The 24,119-nt window shown below is 41.7% G+C and overlaps 1 protein-coding gene across 2 annotated transcripts in view; it reads left to right on the top strand.

Moving 5' to 3' along the window:
* slc2a4rg (SLC2A4 regulator) overlaps positions 1–24,119 on the top strand; it is a 38,611-nt gene that overhangs the window by 8,731 nt on the left and 5,761 nt on the right. The window contains exons 3-8 of one of the 2 annotated variants that reach the window (XM_019256483.2): positions 13,004–13,104; positions 14,487–14,725; positions 17,999–18,099; positions 19,943–20,216; positions 21,267–21,407; positions 23,457–23,584. In XM_019256483.2, coding sequence (XP_019112028.1) covers positions 13,004–13,104; positions 14,487–14,725; positions 17,999–18,099; positions 19,943–20,216; positions 21,267–21,407; positions 23,457–23,584 — 984 coding nt within the window. The remainder of the gene's footprint in view (positions 1–13,003; positions 13,105–14,486; positions 14,726–17,998; positions 18,100–19,942; positions 20,217–21,266; positions 21,408–23,456; positions 23,585–24,119) is intronic. The other variant, XM_010751563.3, reaches the window with a different exon arrangement.

Genomic DNA, 24,119 nt, shown 5'->3' with positions numbered 1-24,119 from the left:
AAATATGACAACAATCTCAGCCCTCTTCCCCCCCCCCTTTTTGCTTCGCCAGTAACCCATGAAACATCAACGCTAACTTCACTTCAGTATGGCAATATGTGTGAGATGGAAAATACAGTGCTGGCTGAGGTTTCTGTTTGAATCCCGAGGAACGTCAGATGTCCCTGGTCTCGCTTGTAATTAAAGGATTATCGACAGCCCTGTCTTTGCGTTTAGTTGTGGAAGAGAGACATGCTGAACTTCTGCCATTCTCATTGATTTTGTGTTGACACAGTTAAGTAACGTGAGCACTGACCTTTCAAAATGTCTGGGCCTGTGAGGGACTGGGTATAACAAAGTGTGAAAAGCACTGCATAAATTGACGAGTGGGCCCAGTTACTAATAAGCTCCTAGAAACCCCCTATTCTGTGTGTGCCCTTAAGTGTGTGTGTGTATGCACATACTTGACAATAGAGCTACGTGGGCCTGGATAATGACTTCTCCTTGTGCCCACACACACACACACACACACACTTTCATTCGTTGTGAGGTAGTTGGGTTTCATTTAACAGAGATCTGCTAATAACACTGCTCTCCTGTCACCTCCTGGATATTGCATCACGCATCAAAGTATTTTCCCCTGCTGAGTCAGCCAGCAGTATTTACACATATGTTGACACATCCACAAGTGAATGCTTTAAGTGACTCCTTATGTTCACGGCTATATCTGATGTTCACGAGCCCTCTTTGTGGAGTAATACAGAGCGAGAGAGAGAGAGAGGAGGGGGAAGAAGTTGACAGCTTCTTGCTTTATGTGCACAGTGTTTGTTTTTTCACCCATTAGCTTGGGATCTGTGGTCTCCTCCCTGTAGCTATAAACTTGTTTTTACAGATAAAGATAGATTTTTTTTTTACATAAGCTCTCTGTTTTGGTTGGCTAAATCTCACCAATCCTTTTTATTTATGTAGGGCATCCACATGGTCCTTAAAAAGACTGAGCAAAGAAGTTGAAATTCAAGCGATCTAAAAACCTGATTGTGAAAAGGTGTTTTTGAGGGTTTCTCAGCCCTGTAGTCTCTTTAAACAGGAGCAGTCACACACCCCTGGACTCCTTTGACTGCTGCCAAGATAACGTGGAGATCCCCCCCCCCCCCTTAAACCTAATGGTGGCAGCTTCCAGCACCAACATGCCACTGCACAAAGCATTGAGTGTACAAGGCCATCCAGTCAGGTGCAGAGCATAGCCCTGATCACTGACCACATAACCCCGGAGACTCTCGTCGCTGTTCCGGGGAATAATGAGAGATTTTCAGTGTGGAAATTCTCGCTCTTCTCTGACCGGCTTCATTTCCACCCACACTGTTTTTCATCCAAAAAGAGGAAATGTGCACATTTTTTCCCTTGTTATTTGGTTGATATCAGTAGACACTGGTGTAGTCCCTTTGAGCCTGACATATTTCATGAGGTTTGTCTTGGGATTTATACAGAGGGCAAGGCTGATCTCCTCTCTCGTCTCTGACAGCTTTTTTGCTTTTTCTTCTCTCCTGTCCAATCTGCCTCAATCCGGTTTGGACCAAGAATCAACACCGTGGTCACAATATATATACTAGCTTGTGTTTACACTGTGTTTTGTTCACCATAATTACAGCATGAGGAAACGATGGGGGGAGTGAGGGCGGGAGTGACACAGAGACAAAGAGAGATTGAGAGAGAGGGAGAGAGAAGGGCAAAGGATAATACCAGTCATTTAAAAAAAAATTGTCATCTCCTTCATTATTATGGCTGGTGCATCATGAAGATATTAGAGCTTGCTGTCCTACTTTCGTAAGAACCCATAGACTTCCATCATAAGGAAAGAAAACACACACACTGTCATGTGACATCCACTTGAAGACATGAAGAAATCCCATACTGACATACTGACAAGATGTGATCATCACATGCATTTTTGTGTTTTGTTTTGTGGTCTTGTGATCATTTAAACAAGATGCCGGTATTAGTAGTAAACAGGCTATAACTAAGTGACAATATTGTCCTTTTTTTTAGAGCTGTCAGATTAAAACAGAAGGCAGAGTGAAACAGGGAAAAGCACATCTCTGTACCGACTTGTCAGCTGCCTTACATTTGACCAGATTTACAAGAGAATGTAGATGTACCAAAGGGGACTTGAAGTGCCAAGTACGTGCATATGTGCCTCACTAGCTTAACACGAGACTCCTGTCAACAGTCCAAGCTGTATTACCCAACCTTTAAATCTGCTTAACAACTGTCAGAATTATCTGCTTCCTATCTGCTAATGTTAAAGATGAATAAAGATCAAAGATTTGTGTAATTAGTGAGGTTGCTACATATTCCAGAAATGTGTTGCATAACATTTAGAAGACACTATGTTTGACATTTCATTTGTGGCCTTTTGGAACAGCAGTTCTCAACTAAACGTCCGTTTACTCACTTGTTCCCGAGCTTTTGACCACATCACAAGGTCCTTATTTACTAAGCTGTCATGGGGTCATAGACGTTCAAATTTTCATACTGCAAACCTCGCCATAATGTGTGCATTTACATAACATTCCTAAGTCAGCAATTTTAGGATTTTGCAATCGTCAGTATTTGGTATTTGTGTGTGTGTCTGACAGTGAGGAGTCTTGGCTGTCGAGTTGCCTGACTGTTTGACAGAAAAACACATTCCCTGGGCCAGGGCTGCTAGCTGTGCCTGGCAAGCTCTCCCATCTGTCTGTTTGTCTGTTCGGGAACCCTAATCTGACCATTGCCCAAGTTTGGCCTTGTTAGAAAATGCTCAGAAGAATTCTCACAGGGAGACTTGCCTCTCATCTCATTTTTGAAACTCAGTCATCATATTTCAACATGTTTGTAAACACACACACACACACACACACACACACACACACACACACACACACACACACACACACACACACACAATATAGCAGCCTGGTCCAGAGTCGGAGACTATTATCCTCTCAGGTGTCTCATGGAGAAGCAGCTCTCTGTCTTTCCACAGCTGACTGTAGGTAGACGCTCGGTTTTATCATCATAGTGCTCTCCCGTGTTTCCATTATATGGTCTTATTGCCCCCATTCATCTTATTAACTACCCCATTGCTGGCATAGCAAGGTGATAGAGAGGCCATTTTCCTTTCCTTATTCCCAATAGTGTCACAGCCTCCTCCTGTAGGATGTCGAAGCACTGATAATTTGTAGAGAGGTGAAAGGCTTTCGTAGGCACTGAGCCAGAAAGTCCTCAGGGAGACTTAAATTTTAAAGATGTGGTTTGTGACATTTATTTATTTCTTTTTGCTAAAGGATGGGGTAATACACTAAGGAATGATTGGGGGCACATTATGAAATTAAAGGCACATTCACTACCATCACAAACACACAAATATATAATGTAATACATGTCAAACACAAGAATATAATAGTATATAATACAGCATTATAATACTTCTACGTGTAAGTTAATAATATTTTCTGACACACATTTGTTTTTCACTTACTGTCATTTGTGAAATATATCGAAGTATTATTATTTGTATTACTTACAAGTCTATATTGTAGTTATATATAGTCTTAAAAGCTACATTGCATATTATATTATATTATATTAAAAACTAGCAAGTTTACAATTTGCTAACAGCCAGACATCAAGCAACTACACAGCACATAAACCAGTTAATATTACTTACTACTCCATCAGCAACCGGCCCAGCTCGGCATCTTTCTTGCAGCGTTTTATTTCACCAAGCTCTCACCAACATCCAAAAGCCTGAGATTTACTCTTGTCCAGTGACCTCTTGCTTGGCCACTCTTTCCTTTTCTCTTCTTAGCTTCCTCCGTCAACATCCTCTTTCGTATTTTCGCCTTTGCTGCCCGTAGAGGCTGCTGAGCCTGATTACATTGCCCACTCGCCACTCGGCTCCGTTTTTGGCATGACACTCTCCGTAAGCACTCCCCAAACTCCGGTCCTGAAAACCTCCTCTTCCCAGCAGTCGAAAGCTCCTGTGGTACCAGTGTAAACACCACACTCCTGAGGTGCTTTGAGCACCCGGTCTGAGCCGTAACATTATAGATAACTGAGCTAACTAGCTAACAGCAGCTACTGTTTGCTGCAGTGTTATATACCTACGCACTGTGGGACACTGTGCCTAGATCAGCCAAGTTACATAGTGCAGGGACAGACGTATAGAGGGAATGACAGAGGCATCATTCACTGGATTACAGGTGGAATCAAATCAGTGTGGCGTCAGAATGGGTTTGAATTGTTAATTATTTCAAGCTAGAAAAGTTACATAACGTGGCTTTAAATTCATTTTTTTTCAGTTAGTGATGCATCAGTTAAACAACCTGGTCTTGGTTTGGTTAGTCTGCAAGTCTATGCACAGGAAGCGGACATATGACCTCACCACAGCCTGTATGTAAAGTGCGTTGACTGTATGAGGTGATAAACACAAGTTATCGCAACATGTGTTTCTACCGCAGTGTCAACTTTGCATTAAACAAGATATTATTAACCACATGACGCATAAACAGTCATAAACATTCCTAGATTTTAGTTAGTCATATTCATCAGTCTTATATTATTATAAATTATAGATAATATATTTCTAAATCTGTTTAGAACCACTTAAACAACTTTAATGGCATGTTTGAAATGTCCAAATACAAACTAAAGGTTGTATAAAGGATTCAAATTAGAAAATTGTCCGTAGGAAGTATGTCAGAGCTTTGAGATACAGAGGAGCTAGATGGACAGATCAGTTTTTGCTCACAGTTTGTGATAAAGCAGCCCAGGCATCAGATATGTAAGTTAAAGTAATGAAAGTGAAAGCTAGTTTATTCACACAGTCCTACTCCTAGTCATGCCTGAAAAATTTAACTATTTACATGCTTGTAGTCCCTTTACAATCTTTGCTATAAGTATTCTGAGTATTTCTGTGCGCAGGCAGAGGCATGTAAAACTGACATGCAGACTTTGAGGTCCAGTGATTTGTTGTTCATCACTATCTATTTCTACTACAGCAGAATATTTTTGCACTAGAGGCTTGGAAAAGTGCTTGCTCCTCTCTCTCTCTTTTACTACTTTATAAAATCATAAAAAAAAGCACTAGCTGTTATGAATATTCACATTTTCTTCTGGCACTCTGTGTTTGGGTGGGAGGAGTCCGAGGAGATTCAACTCATCCGCATGCCTCGTCACATTCCCTTTAAATCTGCAGCCATTCTTTCAAGAACAATTTTCTTTTCTGTTTCGAGCACTTATTTCTTGTGAGCACAAGCTCACTCACTTTCTCTTTCTAGAAAAAAAGATACCGATCAGTTTATTTTACTGGCTGAAGTCTTTGTTTGCCCGATGATGCCCTGCAGATATTTGGCTTCATGGAAGTAAGCAGAGCAGGGTGGCTTTGGAACGGCATTGGTTTGCTTTTGCAAAACACAGGAAACCAGGCAAAGGCCTGCTCTGGCTTGTGATGGCAGAAGGGCAAATCTCAAGAGCAGCCGAGAGAGGGAGTGGGAAGTGAAGAATGAGGAACAAAATAAGAGTATGTGTGCTGCAGAGAGAGAACTGACCGCTCTGTTCAGGGTTCTCCGCCATTTTAATCTGTGTTCTGAGTTTCAAGACATGTTTCTGTCTGTTTACTTTGGTTCCAATCCCTTTTTACTTCTTAATTATCTATGTCTGTTTTCTGACTTTGTCGCCATTTCTAGTTTAAGTTGGTGGGAAATAGACTCGATGACACGCGGACTGAACTTTTCCTACTTGATTCAATCTGGTTTTAACATCCACAGTACAAACAGGCAGCTTAGTTGCCCATAAGGCTCAGGGAGATGACATGTTTGTGATTCTGGGGAATCAAAAAGTCTAGTCCAGAGTGGTTTGGATTTGTTAAATGTATGATAATATGATTTGAACCAGTGTCAGACAGGAATAAAAATGATTTTCAGGAAGAATGTAAAAAAAAAAAAAAAAAAACATCAAACGCCATTCGGCTGACTTCTCTGGCTCACTACATGAACTCATGACTCAAATAAAATATGACAAGCGTTTTGATAAGGAAGCAGTGTTTTCAGGGAGAAGGACCAATCTTGTTAATCTCTCTCAGTAGAAGAAGGGGGGGTGGCAGATCTAAAGCCACTACTCAGAAGAGACTGCCCTGCAATCCCCTAGCAACAACATTGTTTTAGGAGGGCACTGACCGAAGTTGTGAGGGAAGTTGCTATAGCTACAAGTTAATCTTGTTGTGTTGCCTTAAGTGATGGTGGGGCAATAAAGTTAGGTACTGCTAGTAGTTAGCCAGTTTACCAGCGACTCAGTGTTGCAGTGAATACTCTGCCTCTGACATTATCGTCGCCTGTTTTTGATAGTATTAAAGAAGTAGTAGACATTTTGAAGTCGGCCTAAGCTAACAGATGCAACCTATCTGAGACTTGTTGTTGTGTTTTTACAGGCTAAAAAAACAGGAGAAGTGTGTGTGCTATCTATTATCCGATTCACACCATCCACCATGCCATGTATAAACCGTTTGCAAGCACTGGGCTGACTCGTGTAAGGCTCACACTGCAAACATAATGACACAACTATCCCCATGGCTTGCTGTTTCCATCAGATGTGGGCATGGCATGCATGTCAGGTAGTGCGTCATGACCTACTCTGTCGTCAGGCATTTAATTGCTTGTGTTGTGTCAACATTTTCTCCCCGAGGAACGTACGTTACAAGCAGGGCTCTGATCTTGAGGGTGGATGTCTATACAGGTTGCTGCACACTGAACAACCGCTTTTTCACAGATGTCTGACCTGCAAGTTCGCTGTTAAAGTGCAATAGGTTTATGATCCTGTCTGTGTAGTTTATGACATAGTGTGCAGACGTGGGGAGTCAGACACCACACAGGGAATCATGCCTTTTGCTCGGTGTCTATCCTCTATTATTTTGCCAGAACAAAGCTAACCGTTGTTTGTGCTTGGCCCTAAGGCTACAGATTGCATTCGAGGATCAAGAGACAGACAGAGAGGGCTTTTTGTCCCGGGACTGAATAGCCATTACATTCACAGCCCACATTAAAGCCTCTCCATCTCCAGGGGGTTTAGAGCCTTGGGACTTACATAAGGAGCAACATGTGTATAGACTGCACTGTAATGAGGGAATTACGAAGATGCTTACACACATGGCTATAGCAATATATCTGTTTCCATTGTGCATTGTCTTTACATGCTGCATTGTACAAAGATATTACAGAGTATAGAGTACAAGTATAAAGAGTAAGCAATCAGGGTAGAGGGGAAAGGGTTAGAGGGGGGTACAGGCTTGTGCTGGGTTAGGGGGTTCAACTGTTTACTGCCAATCATGACCATCTGCCCAGCGAGCAAGTGGGGAAGAGAGAAAGAGAGAGAGAGGGGGACGAAGAACATTACGTAATACAGTGGAGTGGAGGCAGGATGATGGGGGACGGAGGGACTGCGGGATGGAGAGCGGTGGGTGTTCTATTTATAGTGGGTATGGATGGGGGCAGCTGTCGGAGCTGCACAGTGGGCAGACGATCATCAACATCAGCCCGGGCAGTTCCAATAGCCTCAGTTGTCATAACTTTACCTTATTACACAGGCTCAGTTTGACTACATCATACCATTCTCTGCACTGTTTTTTTTACTTTGGATGTGAGCGCTGAAGTCCCATTTTCAAAAGCCTTCTTATGCTGTAGGATAACATAATTGCAAGTCATTTTAGGGTCGGGATCAGGCTCTCTTGAGCCTTAAACAGGCTGACAGGAAAAGTGTGTGTGAGCAAGAGAGATTCATATCAGTGCTCGTGACAGAAACAATGTATGGTTAACAATGTGCTTGTGGTTTTTGTGGTTCCCGTCCCTTTATTTGTCATCCTTGCATTCCTCTCCCTCTGAGTGTGCGTGAGGATGAGTGGTGCAAACATATGTTTTAGAGATGAATAAATGAAAAGCTTTGCCGAAGGAAAAGTCTATCTCATGACTGGAAACGTTACTCCTATTTTTGGTTCGCATCATCGCCACCGCTGTGTGCATTTGCGTTTGTGTGCGAGAGCGATAAAGAGAGAAACAGGCTGAGACAAAAAGCAGTATGAAAACACTGTCAGCGTGAAGCGAATGTGCGTTCTATCACAACTCCAACGGTGTTGTTTGAATGTCAGACTTGTTTTCATGTGTTTGTTTGACAGTGTTTTTCGACTCCGACTGCGAAGGTCATTCACTAGTCTCAATGCCAATCCGAGGCACACGCAGTTGCTTTGAATACGAAGAAGCCGGCACACATGCATGCATACAGTACATACAGAGACACACAAATACACCCACGATGCCTGTTTCGGGGAGCATGTCGAATGGATGAGGGCTATTTAAAGCGACTACCACTGGGGTTGAGAGGGAGATCAGAGATATTGTTGGCAGTGTGAAAACTGAACTCTACACAGCTCTGACTCATCCTGATATAAAACGGATATTCTTTGTGGTCAGCCAGCCCAAAACAATGAAATCTGCTGATACTGCCCCTTCCAATCTTCCTTCCTCTTTTTAACTTGACCTTGTCAAAGACTTGTTTCTTCTGTACAACATCTTTTCCTCGTCAACAAGACAGACCTCTAGTGGGGTGTCCAGGGCTGAAAGGGATATTGAATAAAGCAATCATCCCCTGCACCTGTAGACTTTGTTTTCTTCTTCTTCTTCTTCTTCTTCTTATATCCCAGACAGCAAAAAACTGTCATGGGAAGTCAGGTTCTGGTAAACTGAGTCTTGGTTGTGCCAAACAGGTGGGATACACATGCAGGGAAAGAGGGTGGGTGATTAGATTAGGTTTGGCAGAAAAACTGAGATCAAAATACACCATGGGAACTTCAATACATCACTGATAAACTCATCAAGTTTTTTAACTGTGTTGCGGCCGGCTTGTTGCTTTTCAAAGTATGTGTGTTTTGTGGCACTTGGCCTCGACCTTAAAGTGGGCCTGTGCTTAGTGCAATATGGGCTATAAACCAGGTGGATCCTGGGGATTTCTGCCGGGCTGGTAACTGGAGTAGAGGTCCTGTGTTAAATATAGAGGAAAGGCCCAGTCGTCTCCCCAACAACAGCACAGAGCCCACTACACTATTGGATGGGGGCTGCCAAACAGCAACACGGCTGCATCGTATCACCATTTGCAGTATCGAGGTCCAAGTGTCCTCTGAGGACCCGGTGTGGAAATCTACTGTGTCAGGAGTTTTCTTCCAAGTGTATCCGACTAATAAAAAGTTAATCTTGAAAATCATCCCACAAAAATACTCAAACTGAGCCTGGACTCATTATAACTTACCGCACCTTGGATGAGATGATCTCATCTACAAAGTTTATCCACTCATTGCACACAATACATAGATAGACACGTGTTTGTACACACATTCCCCCCCCTTACTGCACTCAGAGCTTGTTGTTGCTACTTGCGCCTTGGCTCAGAGCAGTAGTCTCCCTCACTCTCCTTCTCTTTCTCTCTCTCTCCTTCTCTTTCTCTGTATGTGCCCGGGCCTGGCTTGTTGACTTAAAATGGCCCATGTGTTGTGCTGCTGCCAGAGGGGATGGTTCTTGGCCCGGCCAAGGCCAATAACAGTTGAGGGAGGAAGGAGGATAGGAGGGTGTGTGTGTGTGTGTGGGTGTGAGAGAGCGAGTCTATGGTTTTGTTTGTGCATGTATTAAAGTGTGCCAATTGCTCCAACCAGAGGCATCCACAAATGCACGTACTACACACATACACACACACACACACACACACACACACACACACACACACACACACACACACACAGGTACAGTAAACAGGGTTAAGACTTTCCCCACTGAGGTGTAATACCTGTCTCATAAAACACGTTTGTCAGTGACAGAGCTTGTAAACTTGACACAAAACAACACAAAATTAAATAACTCATTCATGACACAGTGTGCATGTGTATGGGCCTACACATGTTTATCTCCATATGCGGGGGGGGGGTTTATCATGTCATCATTAAATTTACTGCGCTCCATAAATGTACCATGGTTACACTGAAAGGCTCTCGTAAACATCCAAATTTGGGGAGTCAAAAACCCCACACTCCCCCCCTTCAAACACACATACATTTACTTCACACACACACATATAGCCCCAGTTTTGTTGACAGCGATCTCTCCTCTCCAATCAACTCTTTCTGGGCACTAAATAAAGGCATCCCCAGTTTAACTTTAACTCTAAAATAAAGCCTCTCATAAGAAGACGCAGACAGATTTACTGTTGCGTCAGCGCTGTCGCTCCTTAGCCAATCCTCCACTCCCCACTAAGTTTGATGGCTCGAGTCCACTGTTATTTCACGGATAGACAAGAAGTTATAGAGAGAGTACTGGATCGCGCCATTTAGAGTAGCTGCAGACGCCGATGTGTTCACCAGAGTAAGCGATGAACAGAAATGGCGGGGCTGTTATCTGTAAGAGCCGGTTTTCTGTTGGCAGAACGCGGCTGCCATCTGCTTCAGGCTTCGTGTAAACATTGATATCAAAGTCGGTCTGACAGCAACAGAAGATTCGCTGCACCGCTGTCGGCGCGAATAAGTGAATCAGCAGCAGAAATGGTGACCCAAAACACAAGCATTAGGCATTGTTTATTGCTGAACACATGCACACACAGAGACACTGACAACAGATGTAATGAAACTGCGGTGGAGTATCATGGTTCTGCCGGGAAGCAGAGGAAGGGAAAAGCTCAATGTCAGGAAATCAGAGTGGGTTTGTGGGGTGGGGGGTGGGGAGGGGTATTAATGGGGTCTGGTGTGTGTTGGTATTCCTCCTGTGTGAGTCTATGTGTGTGTGTGTGTCAGCTAATAGGCTGTCCTTCCAGTTTGTGTTTTTTTTTTCCCTTGTCTGTTTCACTAATACACACACACACACACACACACACACACACACACCAAAAACAGCTATGCATGACTGTCAGTGGTATGCTATTAGTATACCACTTTTCCACACCATAGGCAGGGCAAATGGGACTTCACCAGGACTCCAAACTCACATTTTTTTCTAGGACTGAAAGCTCCATTTCTCGAACTCTCACAGTCAGAGGAGACAACACGTTGACTTGTGTGTGGAGAGAAAAAGCACAGAAATGTTATTAAGAAAGACAGAGAGGACCATAAATCAAAAGTGTGTCCCTGGTTGGCCCTATTTAGTGCTGAAAACAAGGCTAATGACAGAAACAGGACATGGCTAATCTTGTTATCTCTTTATCTCTCGTCCAGACTGTGTGTGTGTGTGTGTGTGTGTGTGTGTGTGTGTGTGTGTGAGAGTGTGTTTATGCATGTGAATGTCTGTGTTGTGCATATGTGTGTTACCCCCACCGCTGTTTGGCTGTTTTCTGTTTTAGCTGTGGTGTGGATATTATTCTTTGCATACTACGATTCTGTCCATGTTGGTATTTTCTAATTATATGCAACTGTTTTTCCAACTTCCCACATAGTATTCAGAGTAAACAAACATTCACACATACAACCATGCACACAGATACGCACTTAACCTGTGTTTTGATTGTTGGAAAGTAAAACCGGCACTTGATATGATCTGATGCATTTGATTCCTTCCCTCCTCATTCCACGAATTTGTTTGTTCCCCATCCAACACATTTTCATCAGCGTGGGACTTTCTCTAGTTTTCTTCCGTGTCTGTGAAAAAAAGTGTTTTAAAGTCCCGATGCCACTTCTAAGAGTGTGTGAGCAGGTGCACGTATACGCTTTCTGATTTGCAGCGTGCTCTTTTTACATGTTTGTGGACTTCAGAGTGAAGTTTTTTATGCCGAGTGTGTGTGTGTGCGCGTGTGTGTGTGTGTGCGCGCGCACACTGAGACTTGGAGTGGATCTCTGCCAGGGTTTAGGGCTTGGCTGAGAGTATGCCTCAAAACCAGTTTACTCTGGTTGTGTAGTGGAGAAGTCTGGGGGCGGGACAAGGACCTCTTAAAGCTGCAGACCATGTGTATCTGCCTCTGTCTCTCTTTGTGTATGTGTGTGTCTGTTGTGTTTGTACATCTGTGTTTGTGTGTGTTCGTATATCAAGATTTTATAGTATTTTGGATTTGTTACATACACATGTATATATAGATAGTTGCCTTATTGCATTGCCTTTGACAGCTGTTTTTTTTCTGGATTCTACATGAGAATTTGAATGTGCGCGCATGTGTGGGTGAGTTCTTGGCCCTGCCTTAGATAATTTTCCCCACATTTTGCTTTCAGGGACAGCGAGAAGAGAGGTGAAGAGTGCAAGATAGAACAGATTAAGAGAATAAGCCTGCGTGAAGCGGAGAAGTCTATGCTTCTTTGCAGGACGACAAAAATGACTGTTGTGCTCGGTCACATTTTTTTTTTGCCGAAGCACACTCTTTGGGCTCACTGTGCATTGCTATGTGTTTGTGAATGTGTGCTGTGTGCATATATGTGTGTGCTGCTAGTTCAAGTGGGCAGTATAAATACGTTTTAAGCTGAGGGTGGACTGCTCAGCATGGGGTGTACTGAGCAGGAAGGGAGGAACAAGCATCTCTCTCCCTCTCTCTAAGTGAGGTTGCACAAGCCGTGCAGAAACACACCACAAAACCCCTTCACTCTAAAGCCTCACTATTACATCCTCATGTATGCACACATGCCACACACTTAAGCACATGCACAAACAATACGTTACTGCGCATGTAATCCTGTATCTCTGTGCTTCGGCTACTTATTTGATCAGTTTTGTGTCTTCTAGCATCACTGTTGATATTTTTAAGGGCTACAGAGAGTTGTAGTTTTCTCTGGAGACAAGGCAAGAATTCTTCTCCTGAAATAATTTTCCATTACTCAGACAAAATAATATTTTTCTTTTTTTTTTTCTTTTACAAAGTATGGCTGCAGTTTGATTTGTTCAAACATATCCCAGAGTTCCAGGTTAAGTAGAGACAATACTTGGTGATAATATTCACCTGACTTTTTCCTGCTGCTAAATCTATATTTGTGTGTGTTTTACAGGAAGCCCTCAGGTCATGCTGATAAGGAGGTGATGGCTGCCACCGTCCTGACCTCACTGTCCACATCTCCTATGGTGCTCCACCCTTCCTCTGCACCCACAGGTAACATCACGGCCTCAGTGTTCTACCTTGAACTTACCTGCAGAGGAAAGTACTCCATCAAACACTGACTAATCCACAAGGTCAATTTGAATAACGCTGAGTTATTAACTCTCAGGTGAAGCTGGGGACTGTAGGAAGAAAAACAGCATACATTACTTGATGTTAGTTTACTTCATCAGAGACTGATCTTGCTGAGTTGTTCATGTTTTATCTGTATTCATCTAATGGAAATTAGTCTCGCAGTATTATTAGCGGTAACCCCTTATCTTTGTATACATGCAAGCTTACCCAACCTCAGTCCTTGCTGCCAACTGTTCAGCCTTGACTCTATCACCACAGCTCACCACAAATACTTGTTTCCAGCGTTAGTGTGCTTGCCATCACCATGCCAACCCTGCCAGACGGTCAAAGTCCTGTTAGCTTTTCTTTTTTTCTTTTTTAACTCAGCCTTAAACCAAGGCTACTGTTTTTGCTCTCTGTGAAGCAACATGTAGCAGATGATATCACATATCACCCTGTTTGATATTTGCTATAACAAGTGATATAATTCGATCTTGTCAGAGTGTGCTGTGGGTTTGAAAGGAGCTATGTTTGATTCATTATATGAAAGAGGATGTTGGTTGATATCTTTAGATTTATCACAGTTTGGTCAAGCCACATGAAAAATGTCATATTAGAAGTTTGGCTAAATGTTTCATTGTTTCACTCACTCACTCACAACATTAAAACATCAAAGTCAGTCTATGAAAAAGGACTAGGCATGCTGTGATTTGAGTCTTTCTTATCAGGGTGATCCTCAGAGAGAAATAGTACAGTAATCCTTATACACACTGATTGATCCACATATTCATATAAACTGGGATTAACTTTTAGGGTGTTTAGGGGTTGTTTTTAGCCGTGTTTTGCTGCAGTGAAAGTCACATCAAGCCAGCAGGATTATTATTGTCCTATAGGTATAGTATTATTGGACTGGTCAAAAGGCCAAAGTGTACAGAAAGGTTTGTGGGCCAAGATTTAGAGAAATAATATAGTAACTTGTCCACAAAATAAAGCTGTGTTGGGCTTAATGGTTCAGCATGAGTTCAGCATGGCTAAATTAAAAATGTAAGGACAGTTAAGTATCTACTACTATAAGATATTAGAATGTATGCATCATACATGCTGTCATGGTTTTTGAGAGATTTTAGATTTTCATTTCCATAATAAGAGTTGAGATTTGGGTCAAGACTGTTATAATGTCCTAATGTTAGGCCTTTAAAAGTAGTGCGTTTTTTTTTTTTTTTTTATTTGCTTGTGTTCACGTTTGCTTGCCTTCAAGTATGAAATGTCCTCTTTTGAATTAATTTATTTGAAGCTAACTATGTGTATTCTTTAAATTGCAGTCCCAGAGCCAGCCGCCAGGGCTTGGAAAGAGGTGCTGTCAGCCAGCTATAGCAGTTCGACCAGTGGAAACTGGAGCTGGGACGCCAGCGACCAATCGGTGCCCTCGACACCATCCCCACCTCTCTCCAATGATAACAACAAGAACTTCCTGCTCTCGTCCCAGGGTGATGATGTCAGCGAGGATGTCACAGAGAGCACGCACTTCATGTTTGAGGACCCCATACCTAGGAAGCGAAAGGTATTGGTGGATGTTCATGTCCTGCTGCAAGAAAGCATGCCATAACTCACGGGAAGCTAATTTAAATAATTTGGTTTCTAGTCACTAGGACACTATGAACACAATAAAAGTGATATTTCCCCTTTTAACCTATTATTTCTGAATCTATCGATACTTGCAATAATGCACAGTCACAAAGTCGACACTGATTCTGTACAGTTTCTTGACGTCTTGACACAGCTGTGGTTTTGTGGTCATAAAAATTAGCTCACACTAAGTAATTCTTCCTGGGAACAGTTGCAAAGAAACAACTCTGATGTGCTTTTGTTGTTTCTATAAAGTAGTTCCAGGGAGAGACCTTTTGAAAAAGCCACTTGAAAAATTCAGAAAATTTAAGCAGCGTGCAGTTTAAAAGCCTCTGACATGTCCTGTTGCTTTCTCCCTGTGTGGATGATGGATTATGTTCTCTCTCTTTCACTTCACTCCCTCTCGTTTTTGGCCGGATGGCAGCAAAGTGGGGGCCATCACTATAAACGCAAAAGTCTGTGTCTGAGTGAGAGAGTGAGTGAGACAGTCGAGTGTTTCCTGATTGACTTTCAAAATGAATAGACATGAATGTTAGTTACGCACCAGTATATCGCCAGTGGGTTCATCTCACGTTTGCACTGAAGACTACCCACCCAGTGTAGAACTTGGACTGAAATCAGACAATTGGCTCCCCAAAAACAGCCTTTTCTTTAGGCTGTTAAAGAAAGCAGAGTGGCCCGCAGCTTAGAGGGATGCCGCTATACTCTAACATCCAACTAACATTCGGTTTCCGTCGGTTTCTTCTCCTAAGGCCATCTCTACGCACGAGCACCAACACAACCCATTTCGCGAGAAATCAGTAACTACTTCATACCTCACCAGTGCGTCATTTGTACATCATGTGGCACAGAGAGAGAGAGAGTACAACACCTGATATTCACCATGAGGGAATAAAACTGGAAAACCTACTGCACTGAGAAGTGGAGACGATGGTTACGCACTGCTAACTGAGAAAACATCCCTTGATGCGCAGCAGTTAAAGCAATCCAAACAACAAAACAGAGTGAGTCATAGAAAAATGAGACATCCCATGCTTAGAAACGAATGAAAGAGCACACTGAGTTAATGAATAATTCACAGTTAGAATTAGAATAAGTTCTCTTTGCTACTTCAACAGCAAATGTTACTGAAAACACCATAGGAAATTTCCGATGGACATTTGATATCCAGGAATTTAAGTTATAGACACTGCTGCTTTTTTATAGAAACAGCCCAGAATCTGTTTTCACTGTCAAGTAGCTTTGCATCCCCTTTTCAGTCTTATCAGGGAGAGAGGTGGAAAGGTTTAGTAAGAATGAAGGAGAAGGGACAGAGGAACAGCGGGAAGTAATGAAAGGCTCAGGGGATGCATAAAAACAAAGGCAGTCAGACTCAGAGGGCGTAAAAGAAGAGAGGAGAAATGAATCTCAATATTTCCTCTAGCCATACAGTCACAGAGGAGAGCTCATATAATGTACAATATGTGGGAGTTTGCAATTCAACCTCCATGGATTGGGGCAACAGTGAGTGACTATTAAGCTGCAGAATATATAAAACCATAAAGACTCCAAGGACCAAGCTGCCAGAGACCCATGCCATACCATAGATAAGCAGACAGGAAATTAAGTCGGATGACACTGGGAGGAGTATAGATACACAAGCTGTGTGGAAGAAGAAGGCTAAAATATGAGCTAACCGGCTGGCTAGCTTCGTGTTGCAATATAGCTGACACCAACCCCAGAGGTCTAAACGGTCTAAGAGCGGCTGCCCCTTGGATTGTAGGCAGTTTGATTTTGTGCAGGCAGTGGGTTAAGAGGATTAATAAACATGGCAATCACCAGTCTTACTGTAACAGTGTTAAGATGCAAGAAAAACGCTTAGGGAATTAAGTGATTTGTGATTGTTTGTGGGATTAAAGACTAGATTTGCTGTGTCATTTTATCAGAAGCGTTTGTTTTAAGCGGCACGGTAGGGAACATGCCTATAGCCAGCAACGCTTGAGCAGTTTACTGGCTTGTTGCTACTGAAAAGAATGAAAGGGAGCGACACTCTGTGAGAAATAGTACAGTTAAATAGTAGTGCAGGAGACAGTTAACATAACCATTGATAAAAATCTGCTGTACTCTCACTTCTCTCGCTCAGTTTTTCTTTCTGTCTTTCCGCTCCCTAACTTCTTTTCTTGCCTTGTCTTTCTCCAGAGGCTGTCGAAAGGTAATGAGAGTACACACCCACTGTCTTTCATTAGCAGCAATGCAGGCCCCTGCATGTTCGTGGGACAGCCGCCAACCCCGAAATGCAAAAGAGAAAATGAACTGAAAAAAACAACAACAAAAAAACACCCTCGTCAACTGTCCAACTCCACATGACTTGCTTATAAACCAAGGGGGGGGGTTATCCTGAGTCTTGGTAAAATCAGATTTGAGGAGCGTCAGATATGATAAGCAAACGCCTCTTTTGATGTTCAGAGGTTAAAACGAGGTCAGTGCGGTTTTTCACAGGTGTGCTTGTGTAAATGTGTCTACGGTGAAGTGAGTGCACTGTGCAAGTATGCGTATTTAGTTGTATCTTTGTAAGAGGCCTTACATGTCGTTTAAGAATTAAGGTCAACCTCAGGCTACACCATTCACTGAACTATTTCCGGTGAGCTAGTTAAAAATAGTGCATTTATTCTGCTAATGAATCAGTCAGTAAACATAAAAGTACTATGAAGTAGACAAAAAATGTACCCTTTCGTAGTCCCCATCTCTTTTTCTGTCTCTCTTTCTCTTTTACTCTGAATGTGCCTGAACTTGTCACATATCAGGTTTCTATTTTTTATAGGCTTAGAGCACTAATAGCTCTTTAATGAGGTGTAGTGTTTGGCCCCTTGTAGAGCGGTACTCAATCCCCCGACGATGGCCTTTCTTTTGAGGCTGCCAATGAGATCCACACAGAGGAACGTGATAATGAATTGGGCATGAACCTCTATTTCACATGAAATACTCATCAATGTTCTGTGAATGACGTGTTCAGTTTTATCACTGTCTACCACGGCAGCCGGTGTTTTTCTATTGTTAATAAAAAATAATTCACAACACAAGCTCTTCAAATAAAGGATTAACGAACTAAAGATAAATGTAACAGCATTTAACACACATCAGACACTATTTTGTGTTTATAATGTCACTAAAAGGTTCAAACAAGATGTCCTTTGACTTGTGGCTCTTTTGTGATGACCGTCTCTTTCAGAATTCCATGAAGGTGATGTTCAAGTGCTTGTGGAAGAACTGTGAAAAGGTCCTCAGCACCTCCTCAGGGATCCAGCGACACGTCCGCACCGTCCACCTGGGGTGAGTTGCAAGTCATCGTAGGAAAACCGAACGCACAACACCCAGTCATTGTTTTCTTGGGTAATCAGTCCTATTAACGGGCATTTTGACTAACTATGAGCTCCTTATAGATATCCAGTAAAACCTGAATATTTTAGGTGCACTCCCCCAGTCCTCAGTGTTTCCTTAAATACTTGTCTCACATGCCGCTTAGTTGTGTTCATTAAGTACTCAGTCACAGCTTTTGTTTTAGCTCAATCACAACATACATGCACACACACACACATGATAATCTGCATGAGTCACATTGATCATCTTTATTGTGACACTAACAGTGTTCAAAAGTTTTGTTTTCTATTCAGAATCAGTTTGTAAATGTGGCCACACATACTGATGATGTCTATTTGTTCGATAGAACTGCAGGCTTTGTTTTATTTTTAATAAAAACTTTCACTGTGTAGGTGAACATAATGCTTTCTCTGCAGCTGCAGGGTGTTGAACTTTGTTATTTTAAATAATGTGGTAAGACAAGAAAAGCTACAACAGCCACTTGGATGCTGTCCAGCTACCTGGCTTTACATCTGATTAGGTTAACTTGTCTATTGTTGCTTCGTATTACATGTTCGTTGAGCTTATATGCTCCAATAAAGAAAAACTTATATAATATTTTTCATTCCATACCAGCAGCACGTATACATACATAACACGAGTCACATTCTGAGGTTTAGATTCGCTGCTTTTAGCCTATGCCACGGACACATCATAATTTATGCATTAGTTTAAAGTCATAAAGTCACCCAGGAAAGAAAAACAGTCATTGGATCACAAGCCTGTTGGTTTGAGGGCTAGCTTTTACTGCCCCCTGCTGCTGAGAAGAGTAACCATTTCCTGCCCTTTTTTTTTCCAGTTGACAGCTGTCTCATGTTTACTTGTGTCATGTCAGTATTTTAAATTGTACACTTATCATTTGAGATTCTGTTCATTATTATTTTCTTCCCAGTACTGTTTATTCACAATTTATCATTTAAAAAAATGATAAAAATCAAATATTTAAGCACATTTTTGCACACAAAAGTGTGTTGGAGGAAAAAACCTCATTAGGTGTGGGCATTATTGTTCAAATGGATGCTTTATTATTAGCTTTGGACAAAATTGTTAATAATAAAAAAATCAAGTTCTCTAATTAAAATAAAAACAAATCTAAAAACATTTTTCAAAATGATACTGAATACTGAACTGAGGTTAAAAGCACCCACAAATAAGTATTGGAATGATGTGACATTGAATAAACATTATTCTCCTTTATTTATTAGTCTTTTCTTTCTCTAGCGTACAGAACTAATTTCTGCCTAATTTCCAGGGAAATGTGTGTCAAACAGCATGAAAATAATGTACTAGATGGCAATGGAAATATATCACAGGCCTACTCCAGGGTAATGCTCCTGAGAGGAATGCCCATTTGAGATCATGGACCTGAGCCATCATATTAGTGGTTGTAGATGAGAGAGTAAAGTAAATGGAATTGTTTCAAATACTCGGCATAAATAATTTTCTGGCACCCAAATGAAAGAGAAAAACTGACTTAATTTCAGAATGCGCCTGTACTGCCTACGTAAAGATGCGGTCAAACATATTGAAGAGAGAGATGCCCATAAGGCTGTACACTGTGCATCAATAAAGCTCCTGTAGCAATTACAAGAAGAGAGGGGCTGCATTATAGGACTATTAGCATTAGCTGCTTGACCCAAAGTTTAAGAGGTTGAATGCTGTTTATTATCACTTCAAAGCTGAAAGTGCAATTAAAATAACCTTCATTTAGGAGATTCAGAGGAGTTTCTAAGTAGTTGCTGTTCATCTCCTACAGCCGAAACAGCGACTCGGACTACAGTGATGGAGAGGAGGACTTTTACTACTCAGAGATCGAGGTCAACATGGACAGCCTCACAGAGGGTTTGTCCAGCCTCACGCCCACTTCCCCCACCACGGCAGGTCCTCCGCCCGTCTTCCCTCCTCCGTTCACCGATGTCCCTCACTCTGAACACATCAACATGAACGGCTCGCAGAGCCACGCCCCGACACTGCTCAGTCAGTCGGCTCCCTCCACACTCTGCCACATCCGCACTGACCACGCCTACCAGGTAATTCACACACGCCACAAGACAGACTTTGAACACACGCACAATATACAATTTCGGACAAATTGACACTACTGCAGTACCACTGAAAACAAGACAAAGCATTGAGCAGTTGGTGTGTTTCCGAGGCAAGAAGTTTCAGATTTCTATTGTACGGAATCTGCAGAGGCAGATTTTAAGATTCATGTGAACAAAAAAACTCTGAGGTCAGTTTGAACTCAACTCCTACACCAGTGTGGGAGTATATATCAGGGAGAGAAAAGAAAAAAAACGAAGGTCACATGAAAAATAAAATTTTGAAAATCGTAAAAAGTTTCAGTCATGAGATTTAATTATGCTTAATCTCTTGCTTGCAAACTTAATTTGAACTGCTTTGTAGCAACTTTGGGTATCCATACCACCTGCCTCTCCTTCCTCTTCGTCCCTCCTCCCTGTTCTCCTTCTCTTTCTCCTCTAACTCTACAAATTCATGAGCTCTCCTTACTTACGTGCCCATGGAGGTAAAAAAAAAAATGTTTGTCTTAGCTGTAAGAACACATTTGGCTAAAGTATAAATCCTTAAAATATTCAATATTGAATTCCAGTCCTTCGCAGCGGTTCAAGGTACTATTGAACTTTCAGTTGCCATGACAACAGAAAATGCACATAAAAATAGATTTACATTATGCATATGCAGTGAAAGTGCAATGACCACTTGTCATGTTTTATTTCCTCTGTATTGCACTGTATTCTTCTATTCAGTACTGCTAACTCCATGTCTCCTCTCTGCTATTCTTTATGTTTGTGTTGTGACATACTCTTTCGAGGTCTAGCCAGTGTTGTTTCTCACATTTTACACAAAACACAAACAATATTTGTGGTTCATGCATTATCAGAGTTGATATGAAGGCACATTTCAGATGTAGAGGTGGAGAAATGCCTTCCCGACTCCTTATTTGATCTCTTTTTTTATGTATTATCCTCCTGTCTTTTTCTATCTGCACTTTTCCTGTCCACTCCACCTTTCTGTCGTGTCCTATCCTGGCTTTGGCGGGGTGGTTGTCCATGTTCCAGGCCACTGCTCCTGTGAGTATCCCAGTGGGTCCTGAGCTGGCTGGGTTAGGCAGTGGTAATGGAACCGGGCCTGGAATTGGGACTGGGAATGGCATCAGTGTGTCGTGGCAGTCCCCTCCTGTCATTTTCAAAGGCGTCCCGGTGAGTGAGGCTTTGTCTCACGTCTTTTGATCTTAATTTTAACTCTTCTCCTGCTGTTCTGTTTCAACTTTTTTGTTTGTAGCTTTTTGTCGCTCTGTTTTTTCAGTCTTGCTGCTTTTTAATACCGTCCTCTTCAGGCTTTCTTTTCATAGCACAATCCATCCAAAAATGCTTTTCAAAGTGCTTAAAATATATAATCAAGAACACATAAAACCAAATGTGCATGCAGGTGCAACATTTGCAGCAAATTTGTTGCCAACATTGTGTCTCATCACTGTTTATACAATTAACTATTCATTCAAAAACGAAGTAAAATGCTATTATTAAAGGCAATAAAACTCCAATACAGGTAAAAGGTTTAATCTACTCTTGTATCCTCGGGGACTTTAGTAGGCTGTTTTCAAAACCGGGCTCATAATGGCTTCGGTGTGAATCAGAGTCTTGGCTCATGGGACAGCCAGGAGTCAGTCGGAAGACCTGAGGGATCTAGGGGGCATATATCTTAAGAGCACATCAGATGTCCTAATGCACAAAACTGTTTAAAGATTTACAAACCAATAAAATGGTCTTAAAATCAATAATAAAACTGAAAGGCAAACCACTGCAGTCTGGGACACAAAAAGAGCCGTGTAATTTGAGCTTTTCCGGTTGTAGATAAAACACATACAGATGAATTTTACATGAATTGATTTTGATCTGCAGCTTTATTTTTGGGAGACCAAAAGGACTACGTCAAGATAGTGATGAAGGTGCAGACTGATCACTGAGGCAAGGCACTGAGCAGCAGCACTTGTATAATAGTATTTAAGCAATAAAAAACAGCCTTTGATAAGCTTAAAAATTGCAATAAGACACTTAGTACTTCTGTTTTGTCACGTATGTGTTGCATAAGACTTTGAGCCATACACATCATATAACGTTTATGCAGAGTATTAATGCAGCTTGTCATCATTAGGAACTGTTGCCATGCAAAATTGGATGTCATCCATGTAATTGAGATAACTTGTACCCCTCTTCTGATAATATAGGAAGTTTACAGAAGTTTCACAGTACCACGGTGCTCCAAAAGGTGATATTGTGGCTCTTGCTGATCAGAGACAATTAAGAACGTCCTGTTTAAAGAATAAATTGTTTAACTTAACAGAAATAAAAGCTTCAACCGAGCATTGACAAGCGCGAAGATGTGTGTCTTGGGCGCACAGACTGTGTGGGTGTCTTTAAGCACACCTTCTGATTTCGCTCACGTATGTGCAACAGCACAGAGTGCAAAACGACTGGGCGTAGGTGAATATAGATCAGAGAGTGTGGTGATTAATCAACATGTGTCCTGCTGCTTTCAGATGACTGCAGGGATTTAATTAACTGAACGAGAGAGCTTTTAATACAGTATGAAGCAGCTGTGGATAAGCAATACTGAAGGAATCACTCACTCATTTATTGATAAATACAGCTTAGAGACGTTTCTGCCTCAACCACATTAAATGTTATTCGTTCGATATTGATTTAAACACATCTACAGGTTGGAGAGTGTTTAATTAAAATGGTATATTTCCTGGTCTTCTTTTAAGTATTTAGCTTGCTCTTGTTGACAATTTCACCAAAGTGGCACCTAAGTGATGTGACAGGAACCGGCATCTTGATGTCTATTTTTAGACTAAGACACACAAAATACCAATGATTCGACATAGACCTCCTTCCTGTTTGTGTGTCTCCTTTCACCATCGCACCGTGCACTGAACACCAAACAGGCAAAGTGAACTTCAACATCAGACTACTGCGCTGGTCACAACACAAGAACAGGGCCCCTTGTGTTTATGTTGGTTACAGCCACAATGACTGTAATAAGTATGATATGAAAAAAAGTATTACTCACCATATAAAGGCTTAGTGGAGTATGCTGGAGCTGGAGACATACTTCTATTAGTTGTACTTGTAATATGATAACTTTATGTACTTTACTCTGACAGGGGCAGAGTCTTTCTGTATGTCATTGTCACATGAAAGTATTGTGTTGAACTGTGCACTTATGATGTCTTTTCCCTTTTGCAGGGGCCTGTGACTCATGTCCGGACAGTTAACATTGGTGAAAAGAGGCAGCCGGCAGCCAGCACACACACCACTGTTAACAAGAACCATGCTTTAATAACGCCAGCACCTAAACCCACACCGGGAACCAGGTACGCAGCAGTGTGCATGTGTGTGTGTGTGTGCGATTGTAGTGAGGAACATTTAATGATTCTGCTAGTTTTGCACCAATTATCTCAAGTGATTTACAATCATGGGACTCTGGGTTTAAGATGAAACGCTTTGTCTTCCTTCATCTTTGTCTTGCTTTCTTTATTCTTTTATCCTTCTTTGTCCTCCATATCACAGTCGCTTAATATGAGCTACTTTCACTTTGTGACTGTGGCGGTAATTCAAGTGCAAATGCAAATTAGAAACATTTATTGCAGTGAATTGTAAGTGGTCCAGGGCTAATACAATCACTTAATTGAAGTCATCTTTTGAAACAAAAACATTTACGGTTTCATTTCAGTTCCTTAAATGTGAATATTTGATAGTTTTCCTGGTAAATAGAATATTTTTGCATTTTATATTATTGGTTGAATGAAAGAATTCATAATCATTAAAATAAATAATCATTAGTTACAGTTATCGTGTCGCAAACTACTTTGTGGCTTTACCATTATGACTTGTGGCAGATCGTACCCA

Source organism: Larimichthys crocea, chromosome XV (genome assembly GCF_000972845.2).
Source record: "Larimichthys crocea isolate SSNF chromosome XV, L_crocea_2.0, whole genome shotgun sequence".
In the NCBI taxonomy this organism is placed as follows: domain Eukaryota; kingdom Metazoa; phylum Chordata; class Actinopteri; family Sciaenidae; genus Larimichthys; species Larimichthys crocea.
The sequence above is the reverse complement of the archived record's forward strand: the minus strand, read 5'-3'. Positions and strand labels throughout refer to the sequence as shown.